Source organism: Podarcis melisellensis, assembly GCF_964234715.1.
Source record: "Podarcis melisellensis genome assembly, chromosome: 4".
Classification (NCBI taxonomy): domain Eukaryota; kingdom Metazoa; phylum Chordata; class Lepidosauria; order Squamata; family Lacertidae; genus Podarcis; species Podarcis melisellensis.
Window position 1 is genome coordinate 34,547,990 of NC_138531.1, and position 19,943 is coordinate 34,567,932.

General features: G+C 42.3%; 1 protein-coding gene and 1 long non-coding RNA gene across 3 annotated transcripts in view; both read left to right on the forward strand.

The window, feature by feature from the left end:
• LOC309367971 overlaps nt 1-19,943 on the forward strand; it is a 370,139-nt gene that overhangs the window by 22,752 nt on the left and 327,444 nt on the right. The window lies entirely within an intron of this gene.
• ASMT (acetylserotonin O-methyltransferase) lies at nt 447-11,814 on the forward strand. 2 transcript variants are annotated; one of them, XM_081908097.1, is made up of 9 exons: nt 447-465; nt 2,346-2,478; nt 4,144-4,318; nt 4,791-4,920; nt 7,001-7,069; nt 7,551-7,669; nt 8,416-8,556; nt 8,916-9,038; nt 10,654-11,814. In XM_081908097.1, the coding sequence occupies exons 2-9, from the start codon at nt 2,365-2,367 to the stop codon at nt 10,863-10,865; spliced, it is 1,083 nt and encodes a 360-aa protein (XP_081764223.1). In that variant the 5' UTR covers nt 447-465; nt 2,346-2,364; the 3' UTR covers nt 10,866-11,814. The 2 variants fall into 2 exon arrangements, with proteins under 2 accessions (XP_081764223.1, XP_081764222.1); XM_081908096.1 differs by lacking the exon at nt 447-465 and adding an exon at nt 1,128-1,277.

The window sequence follows — 19,943 nt, forward strand, 5'->3', positions numbered from 1 at the left end:
GGTTGACAAGCCCCATGTGCCTCTTACTTCCCTCTACAGCACGCATCTTCTGTGTGGAATAATCATGCAACAATAATGTTTGTACAGCGCTTTTGATGTTCAAAGTGCTTCACATGCATAGAAAACAATGCTGAGGAACGGTGAAGGTCTGGATGATGTTGGGAAGTGGAGTTCATCTGGAGGGCACCACACTGGCTATCCCTGGCATAAGATGGTACTTCAGATTCAAGGGGAGGATGCTGAGGCTGAAAGAGATTGTCTAAGGTAATCTAATGAATTCACACTAGAGGTGCAGATTCAAGGCTTATTCTCTTAGCTATATCTCAGTAGGCTAATCGGATTATTTTGAGGGATCAGGCTGGTTAGTCTGAGGCCTCTACTGATGACTTTCCAGAAACTGGAGAAGCAAAATATTCGCTATTCCTTTTCCTCAGCCCTTTCTACTCACTTCAGACAACCCCACAGGTATCTATTTTAGTATTTGTCCTATCATCTTGACTTTAAATAGGTAAAGGTACCCTTGACCATTATGTCCAGTCGCGGACGACTCTGGGGTTGCGCACTCATCTCGCTCTATAGGCCGAGGGAGCCGGCATTTGTCTGCAGACAGCTTCCGGGTCATGTGGCCAGCATGACTAAGCTGCTTCTGGCGAACCAGGACAGCGCATGGAAACACCGTTTACTTTCCTCCTGGAGCAGTACCTATTTATCTACTTGCACTTTGATGTGCTTTCGAACTGCTAGGTTGGCAGGAGCAGGGACCGAGCAACAGGAGCTCACCCCGTCACAGGGATTCGAACCGCTGACCTTCTGATCGGCAAGCCCTAGGCTCTGTGGTTTAGACCACAGCACCACCCGCGTCCCCATCTTGACTTTAATTGGAATCAAAATCCTTTACTGGGGCCACTGCTGACAAGGTCTTGTTCCATTTTAGCTTGGAGCATCATACCTAGGAGCTGATTCGATTGGCCCCTGCCAAGGACTCAAGCCCAGGAGGATGCAAAAACCAGGCCTCTCTACTCTGGCTTGGAGAGGCTAGGAACTCACCCATCTGTCTGTGTATTCCCTGGGCCGCTCCTCTGCTGCTGGGTGAGGTGCTCTGTTGCTGGGTGAGGTGCACAGACTGCCTCAGCGGAGGAATCTGATTGCTGGCATGGGGGCCCCCTCCTCAGTCAGCCACCACTCCTGTTAGCAGTGTGAGTCAAGTCTCCAGTGGGGCTTGGGAAGGAAGACAGAACAGGCCAGAGTTTCAGGAAGAGAAAAAAGGAAGGATGGAGGTAGAAGGCAAAGCAGCAAGAGGAGGCAGGGAGGCAGACAGATTTGGGACATAGAGGAGAACCCAATAGCCATGGAGGAAGTCACTGGCAGAGTGCAAAAGGAGACAAAAGCAAATGTTTTGAGTTTCTGGTCCATGGTCTCATGCAACTTCAGAGACACCAATACAGCTTCTTGCCAAGGGTGCAAGGGAGTCTAGGTCATAGCTGTCAACTTTTCCCTTTTCTTGCGAGGAATCCTATTCGGAATAAGGGAATTTCCCTTAAAAAAGGGAAAGGTTGACAGCTATGGTCTAGGTACACCTCTGATCTTAGTGCAAAGGCTGACACTTGCACAGTGGAAGTTCCCATCACCTCTCTCTCTCCTTGTGTGTCCCCAAAATCTGTTCTGGGTTTCCCCCCAACCCTCCAGAGCAGATCTGAGAAGTTCTCTTCCAAACATGGAAGTCCATGTGCTAACAGAATGACTTGTTTCGTTGTAACCCTTTGTTACCAAATTACTGTACACCACACTGAGTCGTTGGTATATATCAGGCATGTCCAACCAGTAGATCATGCTCTTCCGATAGATCCCCTGCTGATTCTGGTAGATCATGGGATTATTGATCATGGGATTAAATAAAGTTTACCAAAAGTTAACAAATAAAAGCTGAAGAACTCTGGACAATCCACCCACCCCACACATGCTCCTCCTACCTCCAATGATAATGGGTAGATCACTGCCAGCTTTTTTATACTGAGAGTAGATCACAGTCTCTTGGGAGTTGGACATGCCTGGTATATATAAAAGCTATAAATAAAAAGAATCCAAAATGCCTCTTTCGCACAGTCAACTGGTCTTGCACACTTGAAGCTATTCGGTGGTCACATTTTAATATATTTAACAATAGTTCAGACCCTTCTTTTGGCTAGTGGAGTTTTTAATTCGAGCAAATGAACCCACAACACTGACTACAGCATCCCCTGGAAGGGAGAGCTTGCGTCAGCACATTTGTGGTAATAAGAATAAATATGTCTGGAGTGGTATTAGTACAGTTAAAGTGGACTACCCAGAATCATCTGTGCCTACAGGCTAAAGAGGCTTATTTAAATGAAGAAGGAAAGAGGATTTCTCACAGTGCAGTGGACAAAAATGAGCTCCGCAGAGGACCTCGAATATCCTCGTCTCTTAATTCAGTACCAGAATGGATTTTTAATATCAAAGGTAAGGCTCACAAATGATATGCCTCAAGAAAATTTAAACTAGGAAGTGATGCTTTTTCCTTCTTATTGTGGATGTGTGCAGAACCTAGAGCATCTATAGAGGTGAATCTTTTAGTTTATCTGTTTTAATTTTGTGTTCAACAGCTTGCAACAACAGGTGTTAACTAAATGTGCTGGAATGAATACAATGAATGAGATTTAAACCAGTATCAAAGTAAATAATCTTAAACCCCACCATTTGAATCATCTCCGTTGAACCAGGGCTCCTTATAAACTAAAATTTCCAAACCAATCATTTCTTGGTAATCTAAAGTCCATACATGTTTAGGTTAAAAGCAAAGCATGTTTTGACTTTTCTCTGAATACAAATTTGGAAAAATCCAGCACCAAGCAAAGATGTCACTTAAAAGTAAATCTCACATAGAGTTTTCCCACCTTTTCAGTGCCTGCTTGTAGAAAGAGCTCAATTGCTTTAGTGCTTACAGCTTGTGCCCTCCAGGAAGAAGCTAGCCTTGTTTCTTAACAACAGTATTTCACTGTGGAAAGAGAGCAAGAGGTGTCAACACAGTTCCATTTTGATATACATCTGAGATTCTTCACAGGTGTGAAATAGGAAAACTCCTAATATGAACCCTTTTTAAAAGAGAGAGAGAGAGAGAGAGAGAGAGAAGAGATTCTCTTCTGTAGGCGATATGCAATTCCAATCAATAGAAAAATGCAAAGGTTTTGCAAACCCACAAGGAAACTGGGAACAAGTAAAGTTTTCAAAGATGCTAGAAAATAATCAATAAATAACTTTGAATTAGTCCCAAAGGGGAAATTATCCCTTCAAAATTTGTGGTAAAGTAAGATATTGAAGCAAGCATATACTGTATAGAGATCATGTTGCTCTTTTTAAAAGGAGTCTGTTGCCAGGATAAAAACAATGAGGACATCTACTTGCAGCTGTGACTTCAACATACTGTTTTTATTATTGTGTATGGCAACAATTGTGTATTGTGTATTATTGTGTAATATTATGTATGGCACCCGGGACGCAGGTGGCACTGTGGGTTTAACCACAGTGCCTAGGACTTGCTGATCAGAAGGTCGGCGGTTCGAATTCCCGCGACGGGGTGAGCTCCCGTTGCTCGGTCCCTGCTCCTGCCAACCTAGCTGTTCGAAAGCATGCAAAAGTGCAAGTAGATCAATAAGTACCGCTCCGGCGGGAAGGTAAATGGTGTTTCCGTGCACTGCTCTAGTTCGCCAGAAGCGGCTTAGTCATGCTGGCCACATGATCCGGAAGCTGTACGCCGGCTCCCTCACCCAATAAAGCGAGATGAGCACTGCAACCCCAGAGTCGGTCATGACTGGACCTAATGGTCAGGGATCCCTTTACCTTTACCTTATGGCAACAATAAAAATCCCACAACAAAAATATGCATTCAGACTATGTATGCTTAGTTTAATAAAGACTTAGATGAAGCTCAACAATGCACTGCAGAGGTCAGTTTAAAATTATTTCTGCCATTCGACTGTAGGCTGCCGTCCCAACCAACCCTGCTTACCTGGGAGCAAGCCTCATTGAATTCCATAGGACTTACTTCTGAGAAGTCACTGCACTGTTAGCCGCTGTTGTGCTTTCGCTCTTTGCTTCTTTCATCCCTGCCCATTCCTTTGGTTTTAGGTGATGTTTGCTGCCTGTGAGCTGGGAGTATTTGATCTGCTGAGAGAGTCAGAAGATCTCTTGACCTCGAAGGCCATTGCAGAGCAGCTGGGCAGCAGTTTCCACGGAATGGAGAGGTTGCTAGATGCCTGTGTGGGTTTAAAGCTGCTGAGAGCAGAAGTGAAAAAGGAAGGAGGTAACCGTGGCAGAGGAATCTAACATGACCAGCCACCCCTGTTTTGGCCTCTGCACATTATGTGCCTAGAAACTGACCACAATATATATATATATATGCATGAATGCACCATGGAAGGTGACTCTCAAACCATTTTTTAAATGATTGTCTGTTTCCCACCTGCAAAACAGAAAGACTTTTGTGAAACATTCAAGGGTGAATGTGTGTGTTGTGCATACACAAGAAGGCATCTAATTTCTCTCTCCTTCTAGGCAGTTTCACCTTGAGCTGTAGAAGGATGCTGTTAAATCCCCAAATTTGACGTATATTTTGGCGATAGGCAAGCAGAGTCAGTGTAGATTTCTAAGAAGATTGCATCAAAAACTGCTTTAAGCTGGACAAATAAACTGTGCAGATGCATTATTCTTGTTTTTAAGATGATGGTGCCACAGATATCACCACTGTGCTAAATACTGACTTCCTTCCTCTTCAGCATTTTATGGAAACACGGAAATATCAAATCTCTACCTCACAAAATCAAGTCTGAAGTCTCAGTATCATAACTTGATGTACTATTCCAAAACCATCTATTTGTGCTGGCACTACTTGACAGATGCTGTGAGGTAAGGCGAACGATGAGGAAGTTTATGTTGATAATTGAAAAATGAAAGCTTTGTAAAAACTTGCAGTGAACCACTGCATTATTCCCTTTGCATTGATCTTTTTCAGGAAAACTACTGTTTACTGTTGAATGCTGAAGTGCTAATAGTTCACACAGGACTGATATAGAGTTACTATTGTTACACTATTACTTTATTTTTTATACCACACACCAAGTGGTAGCATTGTGTTATTGTTAACGCTTAAGAAGATTCATTTTTTGCGGGTGTGTGGAAACCAGCTAGGGAATGCTTTGTCATAACAGCACTATTTACCGAGAGAATTCTCAGGAGGATACTTAGCAATGAGGAACTGGCACGAAGGTGTTGAGATACCAGTTGATTCTATTGTCTGTGCCAGAAGAAAACAAAGGAAATTGGGGTGGATTTTTCAGCGAATGAGGACCACCATATGGTTCTACTGACTTCTTTGAAGTAGCTGTTGTTAGCAATACTAAGTTCTTTATCACGGATGGTTGGGAGCTGTGAAAGAGGATTTTCCAAGTTCAGCTGAAATTAATGCAAATTTAAAATGGCCCATTTAGCCAGTTTCCAAGTAGAAGCTTCCCAACAAATTTCCATTATCTTCAAGTTCTGGTCATTTGCCATAATCCAGAGAAAGCAAGAAATATTAAAAAATGGGAAGGCACTTGAGCTCAAGACATTTTGGAGACCCTCTTAACACCTGTCAGTTGTTTCAGAAGGAGTATAAGGCGGAACTAAATCCATATTTCCCTTCAATTCAAAACAACTATCAAGCGTAGCTCTGGCAGAGAAGCATCCTGTATCACCCATGTGCACCAGTGATGGAACAATTCCCTTTGGCTCAATTAAGAATGCACTTGGCAATTACAAGCTTCCTCGGCATGTGCTTGGAAAAACACACACATCTGTTTTCTAAGAGATCTCTCTTGGCACATGTTCACTGGTGGTGTTCTGCAGATAGGCACTTTATCTTATGTCTGCTTGAGAAGAAAGCTGCCTTGAAATTTACCTCCACCTTTCCCAGCCAAAACAACAGCAATGACCGTGTAAATACATTCAGTGGGGAAAGAAAGAGTTTTTAGAGCTGGGTGAGAAACATCAGTTACATGAAACCTTCGCAAGGAACAAATCAAAGTAATTGGCCCAAAGCAGATTATACGTGCCAAGCAAAAGGTTGCTTGGTTAGGTTGTCTGGCTCACACAGTTCAGAGACAGCTGTGAGAGTTTCATTGGCCACAGTGTGGTGTAGTGGTTAAGAGCCTGTGGTTAAGAGCCAGTGTGGTGTAGTGGTTAAGAGCGGTAGTTTCGTAATCTGGGGAACCGGGTTCGCGTCTCCGCTCCTCCACATGCAGCTGCTGGGTGACCTTGGGCCAGTCACACTTCTCTGAAGTCTCTCAGCCCCACTCACCTCACAATGTGTTGTGGGGGAGGAAGGGAAAGGAGAATGTTAGCCGCTTTGAGACTCCTTCGGGTAGTGATAAAGCGGGATATCAAATCCAGACTCCTCCTCCTCCCCCTCCCTCCTGCTCCTTCTCCTCCTCCTCCTCCTCCTCCTCCTCTTCTTCTTCTTCTTCTTCATGCATGTGCCTACAAAGCTTATCTGGCTTTGGTTGTCAAGGCCACTGAATAGTTGGGATGTGTGTGTGCAGAATCTTGTTTTACATTCCAAATCAGAGAAGACCTAGGGGGTGAGAAGCTTGATTTGCAATATTGTTAAGAATGATAAGCTGGGCAAATTTGTATTCCAGAAGAGGTAATTGCTGACATCGCTAAATTGCATGATACAGCTAGGGATGTAGGCATATATAAGCATACTTCGGTCTCTTAGGTTCCCAGGAAGGATGGGAGGTTGCAGAATGTTTTGATGATTTTTTTTTTTAAGCTAGCTTACTTCAGGATCACTGCTCCTGTGAAAAAGTGAACTCTATAAGCAACATCATGCAAACATTCTTAGGCATTTGTTCAGGATTCTTCTTGAGTATGGCAGTATTATGTAATATAAATGACATTTTAAAGTTAGCTGTTGAATTTATCAAGATTTTTCCCCCCTTAATTTAAGGGAGGGGGAAAACCAATACGAGAGAGCATTTGGCATTTCATCAAAAGATGTCTTTGAAGCACTTTACAGGTAAGGCTTCCACTATAATGGTTTAATCTAAAACACAATAGATTGCTCCTGATCAAATGTCTCTGTGTGCACGCTGTTTTTGATAGCAACAATGGTTAGTGTGAAGGTCATTAAATTGTGGGGGGAGCACACAGCAGTAATCCGTTTTGGAGGTTAATAGTATATGGCTAACTGAGGCCAGGGTGTCATGGTCCAATTCTTGATTTCTTAAGAGATTTTCTGAGCACAGTAATACACAAGCTCTACTGCAAGGATGCCTTGCTTGTGCAATAGACAGAGCAGATCCATGTGTCTGTTTGCAGAGCTGCTCCTTCCACAGAAATGAATGGGGCCGTCTGCACAAAGATCTCATGGGTGTATTAAAGAATATGCAACTCTTTTAATTAGGATGGCAGAAAAGCTGTCCATGTCTTTTACATAGCAGTAAATCATTGTGGACATTTGCAATGAGCTTACTGCTTGTACAATTTCAAATCTCTAGATCAGAGGAAGAAATGATAAAATTCATGTATGGATTGAATGCAATTTGGAGCATATGTGGCAGAGATGTGATAGCTGCATTTGATCTTTCTTTGTTCCCTGTCATATACGATCTTGGAGGTAAGTGCCATTTAATAAGTTTCAGTAGTTTTCCTTTGACACATACACAGAAATGTTAAAATCTTGCATGGAAAAACTTGCACTGTAAGACAACTGCCCAGTTTAATGAAGGCATTAAAACTGCACTGGGTCTATTTTATGGACTGGCATGAATTTTAAGAGTTGCAAGCAGTTAATCATATGGCAGCTTGAGGCAATCCAGTACTCAGCAGTACCAGTGTGCTCACCTGACCTTACTATAGTGGTTGGCATGTTCTAGTACATAACCATGTTGGCCTCAGTGATACCTATAGGATTTGGAAATGCAGTTTGCAGCACTCAGTGGGGCTACTGAGGGATTTCTCTGTAGAGGAACCAAATATTTCCTTGTGTATCTTGGCTGCTGTTAGTAGTGGCAGAGCTGATTTCAAGTCCCAGCACCCCTTGTGCCATCAAAGAGATTTGTGGAATGTCACCTCATTTCATGCCGGGTGCATACCAGGGGACCTTAGCTTGGGGTGTGGTCCTGTCCAGGCCAAGACAGTCAAAACTTATGCCACTTCAGATGAAGCAGGCATCATTCCCTGCCAGAAATGGTAAGAAACCCAGAGGCAGGCCCATCCATACTCAAAAAAGGATGTGAGAAACAAAATAGTGCTGTGCTAATATGGGTTGGTTGGTTGGTTGGTTGGTTCGTTAGTTATTTTTCTCCGCCTCCTCCTCTGAACTCATTACTGTTTGTTTTTTTTACCTTTTTCTTCAAAAAGGAGGTGCTGGTGCTTTAGCCCAGGAATGTGTTTCACTATATCCAAATTGTTCAGTCACCATTTTCGACCTGCCTAAAGTAGTACAAACAGCAAGGAAGCATTTTGTGTCCTCTGAGGAACGGCGGATCACTTTTCATGAAGGTAAAGATGGTGGTTTCTGAGAAAACTAGGATGAGGAGAAGAGCATTGCTCTTTACTATAAATTCCTTTCCCCTCTCTTTAGAAAGTAGCCCCATATTTTAATACTGTGCCTTTTTTCCTAAGGCTATTCCCCCCCGCCCCGCAACATTTGAAATATTTTATTTGTTGTATGGCCCTTCTGAAATGTCCAACAAATATATATAAGCTCTAGCGCCGTTCCTTAATGCTGGCTCAAGCATGAAAATAAACACCAGCAAATCTTCTTCTGATCTCAGCTACTTTGGACCCATTCCATGTTTTCTTGACATGCTGAATTCTCGGTTAATCAGAAATTAATGTTTGCTTTCTGCCTGATACAGGAGATTTTTTTGCAGACCCAGTTCCAGAAGCTGACCTGTATATTTTAGCAAGGATCCTCCACGATTGGGCAGATGAGAAATGTGTGCAGCTTCTCGAAAAGGTGCAGAAGGCTTGCAAAACTGGTACGCACATGTGTATAATAACGTACAAGAGCCTGGCTATACATTGCATTCATCATTTCAAAAAACCAAGTGCCTTTATCTCTCTGGGACTGTTTAATGTGCTGAGTGCTTTTCATTAATTGTGACGTCAGCTTGTCACTTAGCATTCTTGCAACCGCGGAAGGAGGGGTGGTGGGATTGGTGGCAGGCTAGGCAAGCAGATATCACTCATGCAAAAAGGCTTCTGCTTCCTCTCCTCTCCCTGTAGCCCTTCAATCTGTACTGGAGGGCTACAAGCTGTTTGAGGCTGGAGGGGAGAGAGAGAGAGAAGAGAAACGGGAAGTATCTCTATGCAGGTGGGTGGAAGTTATTGGTTCTCAACATACTTCAATGAAACTTTTTATCAAGGGGTGAGCTGCAGCAGCAAATGTTCCCCAAACAGATTTTATTAAGAAGCTCTAAAGATATCCCTCGATAAGAAGTTTCTTGAAAACACATTGGGAACGATATCTATTTGTGCAGCTGTCTCTTTCATTCTTGAGTTTTTCTACAACTGTTACTGATCCTTTCTATTTGTGCTATTTTTTTAAAAGAAAGCTGAGATTCAAAACATCAAGCAGCTACTCCCATGTGCACAGATAAGCTTTTTTCCACTCTCAAAGCAGGCATTCCTCTTGCCACCTGACAATTTTTGAAGCTCAGAAGGATTTCAAAAATAGTTGTGATAGCCTATGGGAACCTGCTTTTAAAAGGGGGAGGAAATATTCAAAAATCCCACCAAGCATGCACAAGCTCCTAAGTTTGTTTACGTAGCTGTCCTTGGCATTAGAAATAAAGTACCGGTAGCTGAAATGTTAGTGGCAGTTGTAGTTGTATTCCCCTTTCAGAAGTTAAGGAAGGACTAAATGGACATGGGGGGCAGTGGCATTGTGATAGCAGGCTAAATATACTAGCATCTTTCTTTCTATACATTGATTGATTGATTATATTTCTGTGATGCTTTTTACTCAAGTGAATTGCAAAGCAGCTTACAAATGCAACGCAAATCATATAGAATAATTAACATATCACCAGTAAAACAATTACAATTTATAAAAACACTATTAGAAAACCAACTAAAAAGAAAGAAAAAAACAGCACAATTTCAAGTCATATTGTAGAATTCACAATGGTCACATATATGACATGATGAGCCTGGTGTTGTCATTTCTTTTATCAATCAATTTAGCTTTTCCATAACATCTTGAAAAGTCTTTGGTTATTTTATAATGGCAGCAACAATAAATCATTTTACTTCAATGGAAGATGTTCAGTTTATAGTAGGGATAGCCAACTTGGCACCCTCGAGAGGCTTTGGACTCCAACTCCCATCAGCGTCAATGTCAGGGATAATGGGATTTGTAGTCCAGCAGTATCTGGAGGGCACCACATTAGCTAGCTCTGGTTTATAGGAAGAGTATAGAGATCCATACTTCGCTTACCGGTCTAAATCCTTGTTGTTCTGTTTCACGTAGCTCCATCTTCATTCCTGGGTGCTCTCTTTTTCTTGAAATCTTAGGCTGAGGTTATAGACCCATTATGGGATTAATATGAGGCTGGGCAATGTGTCAAAATGAATCTTGTTTTCCCCAACCAGGTGGTGGTGTTTTACTAGTTGAAACACTTCTGAATGAAGACAGAAGCGGTCCTTTGGAAAGCCAGCTCTATTCCATTAATATGTTGGTTCAGACTGAAGGGAAAGAGCGGACCCCTGCAGAGTACAGCAGCCTCCTCACAGCAGCTGGCTTCAGGGAGATTGAAATCAAGAAAACTGGAAAGCTGTATGACGCCATTTTAGGAAGAAAATAATATAGTCTCTGCAGCTTTATTATCAGACGTGGCAAATAAAGCAAGAATAATAATGATAGGGTTTGGTTTAAGTTAAAAATATCTATCCAACTCACAGTCGCAATTATAATATCAATAGCAATCTAATAACTGTCAAATGTTACAGTACTAATTTATTTAATTGCAGCCTAGGGAAAGAGAGTGCCTGCTTGGCCTTTTCAGTCTAGAATCCCTTTCAGCTTAAGCATGCCTTACAGTCTACATAGTGAATATTCGTAGGTATATTCTACTAGCCATTGGTTTGGGCCACTGTGATGTCATGTGGTGTTAAAAAAAAAATCGGTCATGGAATGCTAATCTAGTGAGGGAAATGAAACCATCACACAGGAGCAGGGAGATGTCTTAAGACAGATGTACAGCAGATTCAGGGTCATTGAGATGGTAGGTCATGAGAGAGGGCTAGGATAGAGTAAGTGGCCAGAGGACACTTCACTCACATGTTGTAAAGCAAATTCCAAGTCTGCTATGGGGTCTGGTAAATGGTGGGGTATGTTTTCTTGTGCATTTCTGTGTGTGCAGTTGTTAAGCGGACATTTGTATTGCTGGCTTCATGATAGAAAACCAGTCCCTATGTCTCTCCCACTCTGGCTCCAAGGCCTCTACCTGCAAAGAATGAGACTTAATTGTTTTATTTATTTTATTTTACGTATTTATATCCTGCCTTTCTCCCAAATTTGGATTCAAGGCAGCTAACGGAAGTTTAAAACATTATTACAAAATACACAGTGATGAAAACAAAAGTAGCTAATAGTTAAAAATGAGTTAATTCATTTCTGGAGCGTGATCCATCCCTTAAGGAACACCACATTACTCTGTTATTGGCGGTATATTCCAAAAATAAATGAAACAAAAGAAAACCTTTTGACAGATGGCAATATCTTATTTTTTGTTCAGACTAGCCCTGTTCTATAATAAATGAATTATTTTGCAAATGACAACTCATTAATGAATGAAAGAAAAGACTTATCAGTAAATACTTTGACCCTTGGATTAGTTAATAGAAATATCTAATGAGCAGGATTTATTTAAATGCAAAACAGTCCTGGAAGATGGATGTATGGGCTACTGTATTGTGTAATGATTTTGGGGGGACAGTCTATTGCAGTCAAAACAAAGAGCATTCTGGCACTTCTGAGTAGCCTCTTGCAGGCTGATACCCTCTAGCTTTGCAGTCCAAAAAAATCTGTAGGATATCAGCTTGGAGGAGGCTACCTTAAAGCTATTCAGTATAGCTTTGGTGAATTGGAGTCTACTTCATCACATCAGATACGTGAAGTGTCATCCTAAATTGGCAGGTGACACTATAAGCAATGAGGCTGGTTGGGGGGGAGGCAATGTAAATTAAAATGTCTTAAGAAGGTAAGTGTCAGGGAACTGCCATTGCAACTAGCGGAGGAGGCGCGGCTCCACAGCGATGCTGGAGAGGGGCCAAGCAAGGAGAGAGGCAGGTCTCCAGCTGGGGAAGATAATCAGCGCTACACCAGGGATAGAGGGGGGGCCGATGGGGGATGCAGCGAGGAGGCTCCAGGACTCTTCGCAGGAGACCAGCGAGGAGAGCACGGGTCCTCCGCTGCCCAAACCCACCCTGCGCAGAAGACTCCCGAGCAGGGAGAGTAGGAGGAGACTAGGCGTCAAAGAACTTCTTTGCTGGAAGAGGTTCAAGAAACGCCCACTGACAGATACTGCTAGCGACTGAACAGCCACGAAGTGGAGGGCTGTCCAGCCAGGAAAGGTTTAACCAGGCCACCTAGCCAGGAGTGGCGGCAACTTACGCACGAGCAACCCCATATAACCATTACAGTAAGTGAGCAAGTTGGCACTGAGCTTGAAAGCAAATCAACATTTCTCTCACGAAACAGTATCACATTCGCCATTAGATGGTGCTGCTCTTCTATACTTCAGCTGTACCCTGTGACTGGTTCTGAAATGTCTATGCTGGCCAGCACTTCTCCACTTACATTCAAGGATGAAGTTCAGCACTGAGGTCAAGTTGCTAAAACCAAGACAAATCCACTGTAAACACCCTGCTCCTTAATTCTGCAGAGCAAACATTCCGCTATCGTGGAGTGTTTCCTTGTGAAATATAAGTGGAATCTCATTCCATAGATTTAAGGTAGCATGCTATATTTCCAGGTGTACGTACATACAATAATATACCTTTCTGATACCATTTATTTGAAGATAGAACTTTTCTACAGGTTCAACAATTTAGAGATATGTAAGAAACTGGCTAAAGCAAAGCAATACTTTGGTCCAACGAAAAATGCATAATGTTGCAATAATGTTCAGGTAGCTGTCATTTTATATTCAGGGGTTGTCATGTGCCTTCATCAGGAAAGGATAAGATATGAACTGCAGGCTGTATTCTGCACAGTTAAAGCTTTTCCTTAGCCTACCACCAAGTGGCAACTCATCCAAAGTCTTATATGGACGAAAGAAGAGGGGACAGTTACTTGGTGGAGAGGTCTTGGTGACCTGGATAAAACTTGCAGGTAAGGATGGGTGAATCTGTCAGTTTTGGTTCTCTAAGATTCTAAATTTTCCAGTCTTAAATTCAGTTCTCTGCATTTCTGCAACAATTTGTATTTTTTTTAATGAAGCAAAACAAAAAACCTAGTGAATATTCACCAGCTTGTCAGTGTCAGTTTTTTTAATGCATTTGAAGTGTAAATTTTGAAGGATAGTTGTATTTTGGTTTGCATATTGGTTCAAGAGGCATGAATTAAGACAGAAACAAAATCAGTTTTCTACTCCATCTCTACTTGCAGGTGATGCATTTCCATGCCTGACCCTGTCTGAGGAGTTCATTTGACCAGATCTCTCATTACATTTTTATTTCAGCAGGCCTTTAAATTGCTTTAGGAGTGCCTTTTAAAATGAAATGTAGCTGTAATTCTTAGGTTATTATTAATCCTGTCTCTGGAAAAAAACAATGTAGGAATTTTATGGCTGACCTATATGAGGCAAAACCCCTGGTGTGAAACAATATAAACATAAGTAGAGATCTTGAACATGCTGAGGGAAATCTATGGAGGCCATTTTCCAAAATGGCTGCCCACTTGTCTCATGAACCATGGAACCCTACATTCACAGAATATATCCAATTACTATACTATATATTTTACAGGACTCCACAAATATTGCTCTCTAGAATATATTTGCTTTACTGGGCTGAGAACGTAAAGCAAAGTAGTTCTGCTTGGTTCAAGATGCGAATGAAACAAGCTTGCAGGTCTTATCAGTTGACAAGTAATTTTAGATGCTTTCCATGGCTGTGCACCCAAGTGAAAGGTGCTAGACAGTTATTTGCTTGTGCATCGTTTTCTGCTTGCCTGAAATGAGAGCATGGCTGGAATTCAAACGAGGAAGCAGCATGCCATTTCTAAAACTGTTAAAATTCAGCAATATCGCTTTGCAACGATTGACTGAGACTTTTGCCTGGATCAATAAAAGTGTTGAATGCAGAGTGGGTGCTGGTAACAGCGACAGGAGATGTTCAGGTAGACAAGGAGCAGGATGTGAGAATATAAGCTATACAATAGCATGATTGTCAATACCTTGTGAATGCGTGGAAGTGCTTCTTTCTGCAAAAGCAGTCAGATTCAGGGTTTGAAACAACTCGAAAGCTACAGGGATTTGGAGATTCTTCCTGAAAGAACCAGTGCCACCCCTACTCTAAAAATGGAGATATGACAGCGCTGCAGCATCCACAAGAGATAAGGTGGGAGTGGGATGCTGGGACAAAAAAGAATTTTTTCCTTTCTAGACTTGTAATAGAGGCAGGATAATTTAGATTGTGACACAAACGGGGAACCAGTGGCCCTGAAGACCTTGCTAGACTACAACTCCCATTAGCCTCAACCAGCATGGTCAATAGTCAGGGATGATGGGAGTTGTAGTCCAGTAACAATATAGCTTCTCTGGTCTGAGCACAGCTCTGAAACAGACATAAAATAGATGATACATGACAGGATCTCTCCACACATTTAAAGATATGTTAAAGTGAGGGAGGTTCTGGTTTCGGTTGGAGTAGTGGTGCTGAGGGAGGGGATGCCTGCTCTAGTGGTCTGCTTAAAAAAATTACTAGCCCCACACTGTGCCTGTATCATGGCTTTATTATTATTTTTCTAGTAGAGGGTAGCATTTAGATAAAAAGCAGTACAGGGAAAAGGTGCCCCCCCCCCTCTAGCTGCTGATCCAGTCAAGTTTCTTTGGGCAGTTTTAAGTTCTAAAATAAAATCTTCTGGAATTCCAGTTGCATTTTACTCTTATCATGTCTGTTTCATACTCTATTTCAGTTCCAAGCACCCCCAAAACCTGAAATCAAAGAGCCTACAGTTCCAGTCCTCCGGCAGCTACAGATCTTGTGGGATGGAGGCAGGGAGATTTATTACTTTTTGCTGGATTTGACTCATGGAGTATAATGTGAGGTTATCTAGGAAGGTTATGTAAGGTACTTTCCCTCCTGCCTTAAGGCTTTAAAACTCCACAGATCCATACTATGCAGGAGTGTTTGGTAGAACAGAACTTATAGATATATATTTTACTGCTTTTCATCTCTCAAACTCAGAGATGTACCTGAGAGTTATGAGGCATAAAGGTGACCTTGCCGATAGCTGCTCTTCCCTATGAGTAATTCACTCTGAGTGCACCCGCTTCCATTTCCATAAACAATAGAGCAACCTTTTGTAGTGAATGTGGGGAAAACACAGAGACGCTACTAAAAATGGAACAGACTGAAGAGAGCGGCAGACTAAAAAGAGTAGCTGACTCACAGCTTTTCCTTAACGGCAGTTGACAGCAGCCATTTTGCTTAGGTCAAGGGAGTATGTGCTCTTTATGAAAGAGAAAGGGATGACGTTTAGTGTTTCCCAGATGTCTGAGAGCTGGATCACATGGTCCCTGAATTAAAACAGCAGACACATTTCATGAAAAGGATTGCTTCGACAGCACAGTCCAAACCCAAGACCTGGTAGGATGGGAGCGTTTGGGTTCAGCATATCTCAGGCACACCTTGATTCACCAATAGATAAGTCCCTTACCCCAGCTCAACTGACATAACCCATGTGTGTGCAAGTTACATTACAAGAAGAAGAAGAGGAGGAGGAGGAGGAGGAGTTTGGATTTGATATCCCACTTTATCACTGCCCTAAGGAATCTCAAAGTGGCTAACAATCTCCTTTCCCTTCCTCCCCCACAACAAACACTCTGTGAGGTGAGTGAGGCTGAGAGACTTCAGAGAAGTGTGACTAGCCCAAAGTCACCCAGCAGCTGGGTATAAGAAGTATCTGAAGAAGTGTGCATATGCATGGAAGCTTATACCCAGAACAAACTTTGCTGGTCTCTAAGGTGCTACTGGACATTTTTTTATTTATTTCGACTGTGTCAGACCAACACAGCTACCTACCTAATTCTTCATTAAATTATCTTTCCACTGATATATAGTTTTATGGTATTACTCCAAAAAAAACCGGTGTTATGAGCCATAAAACCTCAGAAATACACTTTCCCCAAAATATTTCTACAATTTTGGCCACTAATGTAAGTGGGAAATCATGAGATAGGCTGCTGGAATATGTGGACCTTCCTGAGAGAGACCTGGTGGGGGAAGCCTGCGTATATCTTATTTTTCTTCAGAGCTAATTTTTTTTTAGTAGTGGGGGGATTTTTGCTCTAATAGGTATGTAGAAGCAGTTGTAAAGCATGGAATGGCGATGGGAAGAGAAATGTTAATTTTGTGCTTTACAACAGAAGTAATGCACAGAATGCTTGCAAGAGCAGTAAGTGCAGAGTCCAGAAATATCCAGCTGCTTCACTGCGTTTAACATCCTTTTGCAATACAGTACTATTACCAAACAGGACAAAAAAAAAAAGAAACTATACAATGGCATCAGTCAGCTAACAAATAGGCCAGGAACATTTTTTACCTTCAATCTACTTTTCTGAAATGCCGGTGCAACATAATATCTCCTTTGATTCCCTCTTGAAGTGAGCAAAGTATTGGTTGTTGTGAACTGTTTGTATCTATTCATTTATGTCAGTTATTCTCCCTCTGAGGGTCATCAATGCAGTCTGGCTTTCTCTGCTAGTCAATGGAAACATAAAAAAGTGTGTCAAACTGAGTTGTCCTTGTTAAGGGTGAAAAATATATTACGTGACAGAAAGAAAGTAATGTCTTTTGATCTGGATTTTGATCTTCAGAGATTAAACTCAAGTTATTCTCTAATTATTTTCATTGGATCCCAGTCACTGTGTACAATAAAATTTAACCTAAACAGTTTATGAGAACTGTTTCCACACTGAGATATATCTAAAAACTGCAAACTCTGCAGGTGTCTTTCTTTTTGTTCCTCAGCCAACTCATGTCCATCTGATTGACAGGTGCTTGATTTAGAGGGAGGTTTAGGACTAAGAGACATGAATCTCAGTGTGGCTTTCTTACTTTTCTTACTGTGCTTTGAGAACCTTAGGACAATTAAGAAGGCATATTCTGTCAATAGCTAGCTGAGGATATCTGGTTTTTAATTTTTACATGTTATGTGATATAGTTGCTGTAAAGGTTTCAAACTGGATGGGGGATCATGTGTTGAGATTCCTGCACTCCAGGGGGGTTAGATTAGATAATCCTCAGGGTCCCTTCCAACTTTATAATTTTATTATCTTCTAGACTGAATGCTGTCATCTGCCCCATGTTTCAGGTGTGCCACTTGCTTTGGAACCACCCCTTCTTCCCAAAGCACCTTCCACGGTTATTCACCTAAATATCTAAATATCTTTCGTAAACACTTTCCAGACCAGACATATACTTTAGTGGTTCTGAGAAAAGAGGAGGTGACTCTGTGACTGACATAAGAGCCAACCAGTCAGTGCCCTGCTCCAGACAGGGGGGAAGCTGCTTCACGAGTGACACTGGAGCTGTCCAATCAGCACCGCTGGGGGGGGGGGAGAGAGAGAGAGAGAGAGAGAGAGAGAGAGAGAGAGAGAGAGAGAGAGAGAGAGAGAGAGAGAGAGATATCTTACTTTGTGTGTGTCTAGGCTCTACAATCAGAATTTCTCTCCCCAGAGCTACTGGCCAGTACCTAGCAATAAAATGCACTACACACAACATATTTCAGGCTCCATATCTCAACAATGGCTTGGAGCTAAAGGGGCTTCATGTGCACTTAGTCTTCCTATTACAGCACTTTGAACCTCCAGAACTTGGTGTGGGGGCTGTACCCATCAGGGAGTATCAGTCCTCCCCCCCACATTACACAGAGAGACTATAAGCATCCACATTAGGGTTACCAGACATCCCCATTCCCGGGGACAGTCCCTGGATTTGCAAATAAGTCCCGGACAAATTCCATCCCGGATTGTCCCTGGATTTCATCTATTGTCCCTGGGAAATGCAGCAGTGGCAGTCTCAGCAGCCCAGAGCAGTTGGCTCTGGCTGGCTTCAGGAGCTGCTCGGAAGTCCCCATATGATGGTGGTGCAGGGGCTCTAAGATGCAGCTTCCAAGCTGCCTCCACCTTCCCTGTCCCCAGCATTTAAGCTGTGAAGGGAGGCTTCATGCTGCCTATTGAGCAACCTCCTAACTCCTACTTGCGTGCAAGCAGGAGGGGGCAGGGATCTCTCAGTTAGGCAATGGGAAGCCTCCCTTCCCAGCAGAGGGATCCCCACCCCCTCCTGCTTGCATGCAAGTAGGAATGGGATTGGAGTTGCTCCGATGGGAAGGGAGGCATCGTGCTGCCTGAGCCTCGTCGCCACCGCTCTTGGCCCTCCTTCTCTGCCTTCCATGCCTGACCCACTGCACACTGCTTCCCCATCACCACCACCGAAGAACCAACAACTCAAGGGCTGCCCAGGAGAGAGCAGATAGAAGTCTCAGAGGAAGGGAAACATGGCAGTTGAGGTCAAGGCAGTGGCCACCCCTCTTCCACCGCCATCGCTGCAGCATCAATGTCCTGAACGTGTAGTATGTATGTATTTAAGGTGTCCCTGGAGTCACTGAAAAAAATCTGGTAACCTTAATCCACACTGCTACTTTGATCTGTCCAAAAGGAAGAAACAATTTAAGTCAACTTTAACAATAGTCCTAGGGATGGGGAGTTAATGAAGCTATCTAAGAAATGTTTTATTACTCAGTGAGATTAAGTTATTATAGCTGTTATGCTTTATTTTGATGACGTTGTCTGTTAATATAAAACCCAAGATAACTAAGATTAATAATAGTTTAAAGATGGAACAAATTAATGAAGAAGGTTATAGACTTTTATTCCCTGTTGGTTTTTAAAGGAAAGGATCAATCAGGCTTGGGCATTATCCCATTATTTCAATCTCCTGGAGGATTTGAGCTCCCTGATATATTTTAATGGGTAAATTGGGACATCAAGTCAGTGTGCTGTTCTGTGCACTGCACTCACAAAAACTAGCTTCTCAGAGTGTGATGATACAGAAGCAATGCGTTTAAAAGCAGCTAAAAAGGGAGGACATTGGTTACTGTGGCTCTACCAGGAAGAACGTAGGGTTTTGTTTAGTAACTGCAGTTATCACACTTGCCATGGGGTGTAGCTATTGCATTTCTCTACGACAAAATGCCGATTTGCCAAAGGGCATACAGTATTTGTAGAAGGGCTTAAACAGAAGAGCTGCATAGTATGTTCCAGGGAAAACAGAAATCCTTCTAAATTAGGCTTGACAGTGGGAAAGAAAACGTGCACTGTGGCACATGGACAGTGCTTTCTGACACACCTTTTAATCACTAAGTTTCTTTGCTTAAATGACTGGGGAATTTACAATTTCAGCAATGTCATATGTCAGACATAGGTTTTTATTTTATTACTTTTATTCATACTAGTAGGCTTAGTTCTTCACATAAGAATGCAGATAAAACCTGGTGACATATAGTCAAACACAGGAATTAAGAGTAAATTCTTCTTTAATGCATAGTTGAAGGAAACCATTTGATGTTTCATATGAGGTTCTTATTGTTTGGAGGTCTGGTTACACCTCATCTGTATATGACTGCTAATATGTACATTTTGATCAGATTTTTT

Bases quoted from the DNA above. Each gene is read 5' to 3' on its own strand.
- ASMT (XM_081908097.1), top strand. From the start codon at position 2,365: ATGAAGAAGGAAAGAGGATTTCTCACAGTGCAGTGGACAAAAATGAGC. The intron at 2,479-4,143 runs GTAAGGCTCACA...CTTTGGTTTTAG, and splicing joins ATGGATTTTTAATATCAAAG to GTGATGTTTGCTGCCTGTGA. The intron at 8,557-8,915 runs GTAAAGATGGTG...TGCCTGATACAG, and splicing joins GCGGATCACTTTTCATGAAG to GAGATTTTTTTGCAGACCCA.